At 42.6% G+C, this 13,845-nt stretch overlaps 1 protein-coding gene across 5 annotated transcripts in view; it reads right to left on the reverse strand.

Annotated features, from left to right (window-relative positions):
* ptprn2 (protein tyrosine phosphatase receptor type N2) overlaps window positions 1–13,845 on the reverse strand; it is a 266,847-nt gene that overhangs the window by 137,795 nt on the left and 115,207 nt on the right. For all 5 annotated transcript variants that reach the window (XM_090199919.1, XM_090199918.1, XM_021563054.3 and 2 more), the window contains exon 10: window positions 13,104–13,183. In XM_090199919.1, the coding sequence (XP_090056045.1) occupies window positions 13,104–13,183 (80 nt within the window). The remainder of the gene's footprint in view (window positions 1–13,103; window positions 13,184–13,845) is intronic.

Here is a 13,845-nt window from a genome sequence, read left to right on the forward strand (position 1 = left end):
GATGACTTTTTTTTCAAATCCAATGTATTTTCCACATAGATTCCACGTCACAATCCGTTGACAAATTACGGTGATTTAACCAGTTTGTGCCCAGTGGGTAGAGTCTATTATCACATGGATTCTCAATTCAGTCTGGATACCAGGGAGATGACACCTCACCAAACGTACATGGCTTTAATATCAGCTGAGGGTCTTTACAGTTCTCTAAAATAAAGACCTTTAATATATACCATGAGTACATTGTAGGTACTGCAAGTCTACAATATGTAGTCATTAAAGTGTACTGGATATGAAGGTTAGCATGGTGTCCTTAAATGGGGTTGGCGCCCCCCCCCCCCCCCTTGGGTTGTGCCGTGGCGGAGATCTTTGTGGGCTATACTCAGCCTTGTCTCAGGATGGTAAGTTGGTGGTTGAAGATATCAATCTAGTGGTGTGGGGGCTGTGCTTTGGCAAAGTGGGTGGGGTTATATCCTGCCTGTTTGGCCCTGTCCGGGGGCATCATCAGATGGGGCCACAGTGTCTCATGACCACTCCTGTCTCAGACTCCAGTATTTATGCTGCAGTAGTTTATGTGTCGGGGGGCTAGGGTCAGTCTGTTATATCTGGAGTATTTCACCTGTCTTATCTGATGTCCTGTGTGAATTTAAGTATGCTCTCTCTAATTCTCTCTTTCTTTCTCGCTCTCTCTGGGAGGACCTGAGCCATAGGACCATCCCTCAGGACTACCTGGCACGATGACTCCTTGCTGTCCCCAGTACACCTGGCCGTGCTGCTGCTCCAGTTTCAACTGTTCTGCCTGCGGCTATGGAACCCTGACCTGTTCACCGGACGTGCTACCTGTCCCAGACCTGCTGTTTTCAACTCTCTAGAGACAGCAGGAGCAGTAGAGATACTCTCAATGATTGGCTATGAAAAGCCAACTGACATTTACTCCTGAGGTGCTGACTTGTTGCACCCTCGACAACTACTGTGATTATTATTATTTGACCATGCTTGTCATTTATGAACATTTGAACATCTTGGCCATGTTCTGTTATAATCTCCACCCGGCACAGCCAGAAGAGGACTGGCCACCCCTCATAGCCTGGTTCCTCTCTAGGTTTCTTCCTAGGTTTTGGCCTTTCTAGGGAGTTTTTTCTAGCCACTGTGCTTCTATACCTGCATTGCCTGCTGTTTGGGGTTTTAGGCTGGGATTCTGTACAGCACTTTGATATATCAGCTGATGTAAGAAGGGCTATATAAATTACATTGATTTGAAATGTGAGAATAGACTTAAACCCATTGCCCGTATTCACAAAGAGTGTCAGAGTAGGAGTGCTGATCGAGGATCCATTAAGCCCATTAGATCAAGATTAATAAGACTTTATGGACAGCGAGGGACCTGATCGTAGATCTGCCCTCCTACTCTAAGACACTTTATGGTTAATAGCGGGATCAATGCTCCCTTTTCTCAGTGCTAAGCAAAGGACACATATTTGAAGTTTCTCTTCTGACTCACAAAACCATGCATATGTTAGCCTGCAGCTAATGGATGTGAGCACATACACAATGCTCTAAACTGGTTGTGACTCAAGCCTGAGACAGATATTAAGGCAATCACAATGTATGAATGGGAAATGGAGAAGTGAAATGTGTCATATCGAGTAACCGTCAACTGCTGGTGCTGTGTGTGTGTGTGTGTGTGTGTCACCTGGAAGAGGTGATGCATGAGGGCCTTTGAGCGATGCCTGGACTGACAGGTGGCGATGAAATGGTAGAGAGGACTACACACACACCCTGCCAGGGGCACTGACGGTTAGGAGAGCGAGGAAGACTTTGATCCCCGCACCAAGGCCACTCAACTGGAGAGGGCAGTCAATGATGAGGAAAGGAAAAAAATGGAGAGAGAGAGAGAGAGAGAGAGAGAGAGAAAAAAAAGTGCTCTCTAACCTCTGTGCTCATTGATACAGATGTTGAAGCATGAACACACAGGGAATCCATCATCTGACAGTCTGACTGAGACAACCTACAGGACAAACATCTACAAGGGATTTATTAACATACTGTGACATATATAGATGTAGGATCTCAATTTGATCACTCTTTTGTTGCTGAGAACTTTCCTGCACAGCAGGAAATACAAACTTGTAGTGTATTTGAGTTTTAAAAAGGCTTCTAAAGTTTGTAATTTTGACTGAAGTTTTGTAAAACATATCTTTCAGAGCCAACAAACCAGACTGACATGCAGTCATTGAAAACTTCTTTGCAGAATTCAATATAAATGGGGGGGAAATTGGTACCATTTCATTACAGATTAAATGGTCTTGATCGCTCTTTTGTTGCTGAGAATTTTGCTGCATCCCAGGAAATACAGATGAGCTTTGTGATTTACATAAATTCACTGAAAACCCGCACTAACACAGTTATATTAACAGTATTGTACATTTCATGTAGTATAATTTTGGTCAGCTAATAGCCTAACCACCGATGAAGCAAAACGTTCAAATCCTGTTGATGCAGGATTATTTTGCTGAGACACTACAGATCTTAATTTGATCACTCTTTTGTTGGTCATTTGCAAATTTCTGTATTCAAGGTTTAAAAAGGCTTCTAAAGTCAGTAATTCCCACTTTAAAATGTCCAACTTGATTTGCCCTATCGTAAAATGTACCAACCACTACAGAAAATACCCATTAATTATAATAATTCACATTTTTGGTTGCTGCAGGATTATTTTCCTGCTGTAGCAAACTGGCTCTAATTAAGATCCTACATCTGCCACAGCAGCGTAAGGTAACAACACCTTGCTATAAAGACAAGTTACTACTGTAAAGTCAACACGATAACATGCACCTCACAAAAATATATTTGTTTCCGTTGCTTAAAAACTCCACACATACCTTTTCCAAGCATCTCAAAACACATTCCCTTTGATCTGTATACACACACACACACACATCCATTTCTCCAGCCTTAACTGTTAGTGTCTGGGTGAGGGAGAGGGACTCAGGAAGCTAAACCCCATTACTCTGTGTGAAGAGCCCAGGTAATTATGTCTGGCATTTTGACAAGTGCTTGTCGGACTGAAGGTCAGTTCTGTCTGCATTGGTGATCTATGCTAATCTGCTCAGCTGGAGAGAAGAGGGAGACCAGCATTCTATGGTGTGGCTGTTATATACCTCATGGATATACAAAACAACGAACACGTACACTGAGTGTACAAAACATTAGGAACACCTTCCTAATATTGAGTTGCACCCCCTTTTGCCCTCCGAACAGCCTCAATTCGTTGGGGCATGGACTCTACAAGGCGTCGAAAGCATTCCACAGGGATGCTGGCCCATGATGACTCCAATGCTTCCCCCACAATTGTGTCAAGTTGGCTGGATGTCATTTGGTTGGTGGACCATTCTTGTAACACATGGAAACTGTTGAGTGTGAAAAATCCAGCAGCATTGTAGATCTTGACACACTCAAACCAGTGCGCCTGGCACCTACTACCATATCCCGTTCAAAGGCACTTAAATATTTTGTCTAGCCCATTCACCCTCTGAATAGCACATATAAACAATCCATGTCTCAATTGTCTCAAGGCCTAGAAATCCTTCTTTAACCTGCCTCCTCCCCTTCATCTAGCTTTCACCTGGATTCACCTGTTCAGTCTATGTCATGGAAAGAGCAGGTGTTCCTAATGTTGTCTCCACTGAGTGCAGACATTCTATCTCCATCTGTGATCTACGCTAATCTGATAAACTGGGGAAATTGGGTCGAATTTGAACCCATACTTGTAGGGGTCAGGGCATAAGATTACAGATTTAGGTATTGGCAGGTAAGAATGTCTACTTCCCCAGTCACGTTGGCGGGTGGTCAATTTGCAGGGTCCCGACAGGGCGACCGTTTCATTTGCATTTGTGAATAAAAGTAGACAAAAGTCAAGTATGAGCATATGTGTGAGTTGCAATTTTTTGTAGAAAAAAAATGCTGAATTCGCTGTTTAAAAAAAATATTTTTCTGCTGTTTTGTTTCATAGCTGCTAATCACACAAATAAATATGAATCCTACATCCCACCTTGCGCAGCAACAGCTTTGCGCAATGTGAGTGAAGCGCTGATAAGATTCATTTTTGGAGGCGCTGGCACAGGCATAAAAGTTGGTCTAATTTACTCAAGTCAGCAAAGTGAGACTTTGTCCTCGTGTCTCTTGGCTATTTACATCGTTTTTTTCCCTTCACAATCTGGGTTGTTTTTCAATGTTAGTTTGAATCTGCTGCTTCAACTGATAGCAAAGAGACACTGTAGGCGGCTACTACTAGTCACGTCCCAAATCTCTCACACACAAAGACGCACATGACACGAATCAAGTGGCCCCGTTACCATGGTAACCCCCCACCCTTTAAAGGGCAGCTGAATATTTGGTCTCATTTGATATTTTGGTTCAAATAAAACATCTAATTAAATTGAGCAATATACCACATCACTTCTTACCAATACATTTCTTCTTTTGGAAACATTACAAAGCATGGTCATTAGTTTTCTGAAATTATGGCGACAAATGATTTTTGCTGGTAAAAAAATCTGAGTGGCTAGTAGATTTTTTTGATCTACTTGCCACAGTGGCTCGTGAAACACACAGTTAATTTTAGGCCCTAGCAGCGGTACATAATACATGTGTTTCTAGAGGCAGCGGTATAGACTACTACACAAACCCAGGTCACAGACATTCTATATCTATGTTCAAAACACAGTTTCCCTGTTTCCATTGCTGCTTCTCTGTAAGTCTGTGTATGTGTGCAAGAGGATATATCTCCCTGACTGAGGGGAAGGCAGTGTCTCAGTCTCTCTACATTCAAATTAGATCTCTCTTTTTCCTATTATCTATCTCCTTTCCCCTTGGCTGCATCTCCCCAGCTCTTTCTCACCATCTTCCTCTCCTCAACCTCTCTCTCGATCTCTCTCTGTCCCAGGGGTGACAGCAGTGTGTCAGGGCTCTGCTCCTGGCTGCTCCAGATGGCCCCGGCTGCTGGCCCCTGTAGGTCCAGAGGCCCCCAGCTCTTTGACCAGGACTGTGGTTCTCACGGCCTGGGGGCCCGGGCACGCTGCTGGGCCTGGCCTCTGGGGCCTCTGGGGTCGACCAGCCGTGACAGCCCAGACAAAGGGGTGTCCCTCATCCCACCGCCCACCAGCCTACACATCTTCCCGAACAGCCACCCATCCTTGACCACAGAGTGTGGACAGTGTGTCCAGATCACTGTCTAAGCTTCATAAAAGGGGGCATTTTGATATGTGACTGGTCGGAAGACTCAGCACAAGTACTGTTTACTTCACCAGAAACACATACCTTAAAGAAAATAACAGGCCGTCATACTCATACGTGATGTTACTGTCAAGAAGAGGTCGCGTTGTTACGTTTGCCAATAGAATACAGTGAAGCAGTCTGTCCAGCCAAAATGTACGAACGACTTTCAGATTGCATGGCGTGTTTCCTCTTAATGATAGCATGACAGATGTTTTGTAAAGATGAAGTAATATCACATTAGCATCATAATTGCATATCTAATGATATACCGAAATAAATCTGTTCAAGAAGATGGAAGATAATACAAATTGCCTCCTAACAGCGCAGGGGGGGGGGAAAAAAAACACATTAATTTCAAATGACTTCAAGTGATCACGTGATCCAATGTGAAATTAATTTAATAACATGTGACAACATGTAAAGCAACATATGATAACATGAAAATACACATGTGAAAACATGTGACCACATGTAAAGTGTTCCAAAAACACGTTTTCACATGATTTCACATATGACATTCCACGTGAAAATGTCACATGAAAATTCTTCCATGTAAAATCATGTGTTTTTTCCTATAAAGGGAGGCATTTTCTTCACAATATAAATCCCCCAAAACCCCCTGAAAAAAACATGAATTTTGGGATGTTTCAGAAAGGCATGTAAATGTGTATAACGCTGTATGAATGATATTGGTCCACATAGAGCAATTGCTCTAAGGAAACACAAAACAACCAATGCTTGTTTCCACCTACCCGGTTACTGTACACAGAGGAAAAAACAGAAGGAGAAAATGAGAGAGGGATTACATTTCTCATGGCTAAAGAAACGTTGGTTAGTAGTGAGCGTAACACATTTTGACAGAACCAATTTCCCATGTGAAGGTGATTTACATGTTTGCAGATCAGTCTGAAGCACACAGCTTTTCACCACATTCAGAACCTCATTCTATGAGAGTGAGAGAGAGAGAGAGAACGAAGGAGCAAAAAGCAAGAGTGTCTTTAATGACAAATTGCAACATTGTTTTTTTACAGCTTGGTCAGCTCTTCATCAAAACTTGAATAAATAATTTCCCTTGCAAATGATTCTCACTCACACACAAACACACACACTAGCCTAGTTTCTTTTATTATAAAGCAGCCGCCTTCTCTTTTGTTTTCTAGCTGTGCGGGGGTTTAGTGAGCACAGGTCATTGTCCGCCAGCTTTCCAGTTGAGCAAAACACAAGAGCTCCTAGTAGCTCCTACCTTCACTAATACAGTGAGACCTCCCATCATGATTTTCACTTCTTATTCTACCCGTAACAACCCACAGCCAAAAGATGGCAATGCTTTCATTGAGATATCAAATCTCCTCTTTATACTGTCCATGTGCATCCCAAATGGAACCATAATCCCTTTCTAGTGCACTACTAACATCTTACATATGAGTGAAGATGTTTGGGTGTTTAAAAAATATATATCTGTCTACTAGTAGTGCACTATATAGGGAATAGGGTGCCATTTGGGATGCACCCATGCTTTTCAATGGGATCTCTCCCTATAAGAAGGATTTTCAATGGGACCTTTCTCTCCCTATGGCTTTTCTATGAAATATGGGTCATTCCACAAAATGGGTACCTTTTGGAATGCAAACTTAAGAAATGTAAAATATTTAACTTTAAAATATCTCTCCTTTCAACATTCAATTTGATGGAGGGTATTTTTATTCTACGGAAAAACACCTTTTCCCATCTCAGGCATTACAATCCTATGAACTAAGAGCATTTTATCTGCACCTGTACCACACTGTGTGTCAACCCTGTTACGGACACTTATTTAACTGCCTAACTAATATTTATACAGAACAAAATATAAATGCAACATGTAAAGTGTTGGCCCCATGTTTCATGAACTGAAATAAAAGTTCCCAGAAATCTTCTATACAAAAAAAAGCTTATTTTTCTAAAAAAAAAATTACATCTCTGTTAGTGATAATTTATCCTTTGCCAAGATAATCCATCCACCTGACAGGTGTGGCATATCAAGAAGCTGATTAAACAGCATGATCGTTAAACAGGTGCACCTTGTGCTGGGGACAATAAAAGGCCACACTAAAATGTGCAGTTTTGTCACACAACACAATGCCACAGATGTCTCAAGTTTTGAAGAGGAGTGTCCACCATTGAATGTTCATTTCTCTACCATAAGCCGCCCAACGGGCCTCACAACCGCAGACCACGTGTAACCACGCCAGCCCAGGACCTTCACATCCGGTTTCTTCACCTGCTGAATCGTCTGAGACCAGCCACCCGGACAGCTGATGAAACAGAGGAGCATTTCTGTCAGTAATAAAGCACTTTTGTGGGGAAAAACTCATTCGGATTGACTTGGCCTGGCTCCCAAGTGGGTGAGTTAAGCCCTTCCAGGCCCACCCATATCTGCACCCCTGCTCAGTCATGTGCAATCCATAGATTAGGGCCTAATGAATTTATTTTAATTGACTGATGTCCTTCTATGAACTGTAACTCAGTAAAATCATTGAAATTGTTGCATATTGGTTTTCTATGTTTTGTTCTGTATAAAAGCATGTTTGAGATAAATCCAAAATGTTCTCATTGATCAAATATCCTTTGTACAAATAAACTCACATATAATATCAAACTAATAAAGTTGACGTTGGCCCTCTAACAGAGTTGAGGTTCCAGGTGATCATCGGCCATTACTCCTCATGTGGTGTAGAGCATGGGGCCACATGGTGTTCATGAAATGAGGAATTATTCCGGGCGCAAAAGGCATCCATTTCGTGGAACGACCCACATATCAAAACAGATCTAGTAGACACATATCAAAACAACTCCCAGACATCTTCACTCACATGTTAAATGTAACACTTTATCATGGCTGCATAGGGAGTGTACGTTGTACTGATAAACCTTACTCAATGTAAATGTCATAACAAGTAGACGGAGAAATGTTTTTGAATGAATAGGGCCCCAGTTGCAAGTTTAAGATTTTCACAAAGACAGGAAAAATGTATTCATTCAAATCGAGCTATCATTGACACAGGCCTAATTCTCCAATCCTAATCATTGTGTTCTTGTTCTGACCATTTCCACCAAAATTGCTTTATTGTCAACAGAATGCTTTTTGAAGAAAAATACTCACTATAGAGCTAAACTAAAGAAACACCTTACAATTCCTCCATTTATTTTCCACAAACCTGGAAACCAGTCAATGGTCAACACACAATGAGCCCAAGGGTTTGACGAGTGTGTGTGTGTGTGTGTGTGTGTGTGTGTGTGTGCCCGACGAGTTCATCAGGCGGCCATGTTGTTCATGCACTGGCAAACAGAGGTCAAATGTAACCCAGGATTACCCAGGAGGCAGAGTGTTATTCAGTTTCTGTTTCACATTCAACCCAGAGAATCTTCATTTTGTTTCTGAAGTACCGGCAAGAGATGGCTTTGAAATCATGAAAAATGATCATATCACACTAGTCACTGTACCGCAGTTGTCCTTGATCTTTGGGTGTTTTATAGTTGTAAAACATTCAGGAAAACAATTTATAATAATGCAGGATAATAGTTATGTGTTTGACTTCCGTATACAAACTGAATATTTCTTATTCTAAGTATATGAATCTTTATACACAACTTTATACTACTGTATATTATGGTAAATGTGTAACATTGTAATATATTTCTCTGTAAATCTACGGCTTTCCTGAAAATCTACTGCTTTCCTGTAAATCTACGGCTTTCCTGAAAATCTACGGCTTTCCTGAAAATCTACGGCTTTCCTGTAAATCTACGGCTTTCCTGTAAATCTACATGTATACATGCCCTATTAATTTCCCAACTGAAACCTTGTAAGGGGGATATCTAAGTATTCTTCCTGACAGGCAAATCTCGGTCAGTCATTGGTATTCTGGTCAGCTGGATTCATAATTCATCAATAGCAGTCAGGCTGCTGATAATGTTGACTTAACATTTGGTCTGGCATTTCGCTGCAGTCATTAGGTCCCCCACCACGGTGCCTAATCAACACTCAAATCACTCCGCATAGACAGACGCACGCATGAGCACGCACACAGAAACACACACACAGGCATGTAGGCACAAGCATTCAGGCATGTACACACACACAAAGAAAGTATCTCAACCTAGTACCAATGGACGTAGAACCATGGAATAACTGTTATTCTGGTGCTTGCACAATCCCAGCTTCAAAACCCATGTAACACCAACCATTCCAGACACATTTTCATCATCTTCCAGCCATCTTTATGTCTCAAATCATATCACACCCCAAGCCCCAAAACCCCTTCTACCTATTTCATACACTTAGAAAAAAAGGGTTCCAAAAGGGTTCTTTGTGGAGGGGTTCTACCAAGGACTATTTTGATCAGAAGGACCCTCTAAAAGACAAGGGTTTTACCTAGAAAGGGTTTTACCTAGAACCTTGAATATTATAGGAACCGTTTTTGGAAGAACGGGGTCTTTGATGATTCTTTGGAAGGCAAGAAGGATTCTTTGGGAGGCAAGAAAGGCTCTACATACAACCATATATATACTATTTCCCAGCATGCTCTTTTGCAGTGGGATTTTTTGAATTGTGTGTTTTACTGTAATATCTGTGTTTTTTGCATTGATTGGTTGATTAATTTTATGCTACACAAATATAAATAATATATAGTTTTCTAAACTAATCCAATCTGTTAGTAATTGGATTTATTTCACCCGTTGCTGAGATGGTTGTTTCAGTTTAGATGATTGAGGTAGTCTCAGTATTTAACCTTCCATACACTGCCAGTCATTCTTAATGCAGGTTCCAGGTGATTAAAAATGTAACTTGTTCGATAGCCTAACTCCGTATTACAATTCACTTGCAAGCCAGCATAATGTGGCCTGTAAACCAGGAGATTCATAACACCACTGTGTTAGGGTATAACTAGGCCCATATAAACTCAGCAAAAAAATAAACGTCCTCTCACTGTCAACTGCGTTTATTTTCAGCAAACTTAACATGTGTAAATATTTGTATGAACATAACTAGTTTCAACAACTGAGACAAACTGAACAAGTTCCACAGACATGTGACTAACAGAAATTGAATAATGTGTCCCTGAACGAGGGGGGGGGGGGGGGGGGGTACAAAATCAAAAGTAACAGTCAGTATCTGGTGTGGCCTTAAGTGTGACATTAAGTACTGCAGTGCATCTCCTCCTCATGGACTGCACCAGATTTGCCAGTTATTGCTGTGAGATGTTACCCCACTCTTCCACCAAGGCACCTGCAAGTTTCTGGGGGGAATGGCCCTAGCCCTCACCCTCTGATCCAACAGGTCCCAGACGTGCTCAATGGGATTGAGATCCGAGCTCTTCGCTGGCCATGGCAGAACACTGACATTCCTATCTTGCAGGAAATCACGCACAGAACGAGCAGGATGGCTGGTGGCATTGTCATGCTGGAGAGTCCTGTCAGGATGAGCCTGCAGGAAGGGTACCACATGAGGGAGGAGGATGTCTTCCCTGTAACGCACAGCGTTGAGAATGCCTGCAATAACAAAAGGTTCAGTCCGATGATGTCCGACCATCACCCCTGGTGAGACAAAACCGCAACTCGTCAGTGAAGAGCACTTTTTGGCAGTCCTGTCTGGTCCAGCGACGGTGGGTTTGTGCCTATAGGCGACGTGGTTGCCGGTGATGTCTCGTGAATAACTGCCTTACAACAGGCCTACAAGCCCTCAGTCCAGCCTCTCTCAGCCTATTGTAGACAGTCAGCACTGATGGAGGGATTGCGCGTTCCTAGTGTAACTCGAGCAGTTGTTGTTGCCATCCTGTACCTGTCCCGAAGGTGTGATGTTCGGATGTACATATCCTGTGCAGGTTTTGTTACAAGTTGTCTGCCACTGCGAGGACGAACAGCTGTCCGTCCTGTCTCCCGGTAGTGCTGTCTTAGGCGTCTCACAGTACTGATATTGCAATTTATTGCCCTGGCTACATCTGCAGTCTTCATGCCTCCTTGCAGAATGACAAAGGCATGTTCACACAGATGAGCAGGGGCCCTGGGCATCTTTCTTTTTGTGTTTTTCAGAGTCAGTAGAAAGGCCTCTTTAGTATCCTAAGTTTTCATAACTGTGACCTTAATTGCCTACCGTCTGTAAGCTGTTAGTGTCTTAACCGTTCCACAGGTGCATGTTCATTAATTGTTTATGGTTCATTGAACAAGCATGGGAAACAGTGTTTAAACCCTTTACAATGAAGATCTATGAAGTTATCTGGATTTTTACGAATTATCTTTGAAAGACAGGGTTCTGAAAAGGGATGTTTCTTTTTTTGCTGAGTTTATATGTAATGTATTGTCATAAATAATTACATTTAAAAGGCTAATAAGGCTGGTGGAACTGTTCATAGGAAGAACCCTCCAAAGATAAAAAAAAATAGTTCTCAGTAGAACCCTTCATAGGTTCCCTTCATGGTTCTAGGAAGACCATTTAGAGGATGAAATGGTTCTTGGTAGATCCCTTCATAGAGGATTTTAGGTAGAACCATATACAGGGGGTTCTTTGAAGAACCCTACATATAGGGTTCTAGATAGAACCCTCTGCAAAGGGTTCAACTTAGCACCAAAAAGGGTTTCACTATGGGGACAAACCGAAGAAGCCTGTATGGTTCTAGTTAGCACCTTTTTTCCCCCTAAGAGTGTAGTGTTGTTGTTGTAGCATCTCTGTAAATGGATAGGACAGAAACAAACCCCCATATACCACCCTATAATACAACAGGAGTAGAGTGGTGCCAAATTCCTCTCAATGGAACAACAGCACATTTCAGCCAATAAAAAAAAGGCTCCATGAGGTTTGTGCTAGTGTTGTTACTGTTGTTGTTCCAACCCCGGTGTTATTGACTGTTGGACTGTTGCTCTCTGCTTCGCAAAGTCAATTCCAATCGAAGCAAGGGCGACACCCTCCCGTGTTGTCCCAAGTTCAGACAATGCCAGCGTTGTGTTGTGGTGCGGTGCAGGAGCGGTGCATACTGGAAATATCAAATCCTATTTTTCTCTCTCTCGCCATGACACCTTTCTATCAGACCACATCTGGCTATACGAAGACTAGCTTGTCTGAGAGTCACACTCTCCGTCCCAAATGGCACCCTACGCCCTATATAGTGCACCACTTTTGACTAGAGCCCTAATACTAAGCCTATGGGCCCTGGTCAAAAGTAGGGCATTAAATAGGGAATCGGCTGCCATTTGGGATGCAGTCTATGTATCTCAGTAGGAACAGCAGTGTGTCCAGCTTGTTATCCTGTGTGAAAATGATCCTCATTGGTCATTACACCATGTTAATAATCTTATAGACATGGGCTTGTCCGGACTAGAAGGACACTGTGATACCTACCCCCCCTATCAAGCGCGGTGGATCTGAGGCTCTCATTTACTCAAACAGAGAGAACATGACAAAATGGTGTGTAGGTGGTGGAAATTAAATCCAGTACAATGGAGGTCATTGGCACAATGTGGTTCTTTCTATTTAAATGTGCTGAGTTAGAAATGTAGCTAATCATTTCTACTTGCTGTGTGGGTTTGTGTGCTGCATGGGTAGAGCACACAAACCCTGTGTGTCTCATTGTGTGTGTGTGCTGTGTGACTGTCAGTGTACATGCGCATGTGTGTGAATTGTATGTTTTATTTGACCTTTATTTAACTAGGCAAGTCAGTTAAGGGAAAAAAATGTGGGCCTACCCCCCCTTTGTTCGGGGACACATTATTCAATAAATGATGATGATCGGTCATGATAATGGTGGGTGGATCTTGGGTGATATGGGTTGGTGTAAATGTGAGAATGGTCCTACCTGCAACGCGAGCCACATCTGCAGTGCTAACATTGTGAGGGTTGGTGCCCACCCTGAAGGTTACAGCTGGACCCAGCACTCTGGAAGACAGAAGAAAAAGAGACAAAATTAGCAACACCCCAAACTCAATACCCTTCAATTGAACCGCAGACCGAGGTAGAAAGAGAGGAATAAAGACGAGTCGAGAAAGACAGAGCGACTCCCTGAGAGCTTCGGCGACCAGCGAGCTTCAAAATCAACTCGCACCTTTCATAGCGGACATGGACACAGACAATGGAGGGTGGGGGGGGGGGTTGTTTTCTCTCTTTGTTTGAATTTGAACAAAACACCAAAAACATGGAACTGTGGCCCCGTATTGCAGCTGAGAACCTTGTTTGATTTTCATCTCTGGCTACCCGTCTGTCCAGGGCCAGGAACAGACCTTTTAGGGGGTATGTGCTCAAAACACAAACCGCGGTAACAGACTCGTTGAAGAATTACTACTGTGATCGTTTAGTAACATAAAATCAATAGATGGCCACATCTTATAGAATAGAGGAACCGCTGATTTGGCCTCGTTTTTTGGCTTGCCCCTCAAGAAATGCTGGCAGCCATGACAGAAGCCAAACGTGAGTTGGCTTGGGGGTGTGGTTTGATGTGTGTATTTCTTGGGTGTGTCCTTGTCACCACCAAGACACACCCATCTGTCAGAACCTTGCCTGCAGCTGTTTCCCCCCACTCAATCACAACATTCAAAGCTCCT

Source organism: Oncorhynchus mykiss, chromosome 15 (genome assembly GCF_057628025.1).
Source record: "Oncorhynchus mykiss isolate SJ-2025 chromosome 15, ASM5762802v1, whole genome shotgun sequence".
NCBI classification, from domain to species: Eukaryota; Metazoa; Chordata; class Actinopteri; order Salmoniformes; family Salmonidae; genus Oncorhynchus; species Oncorhynchus mykiss.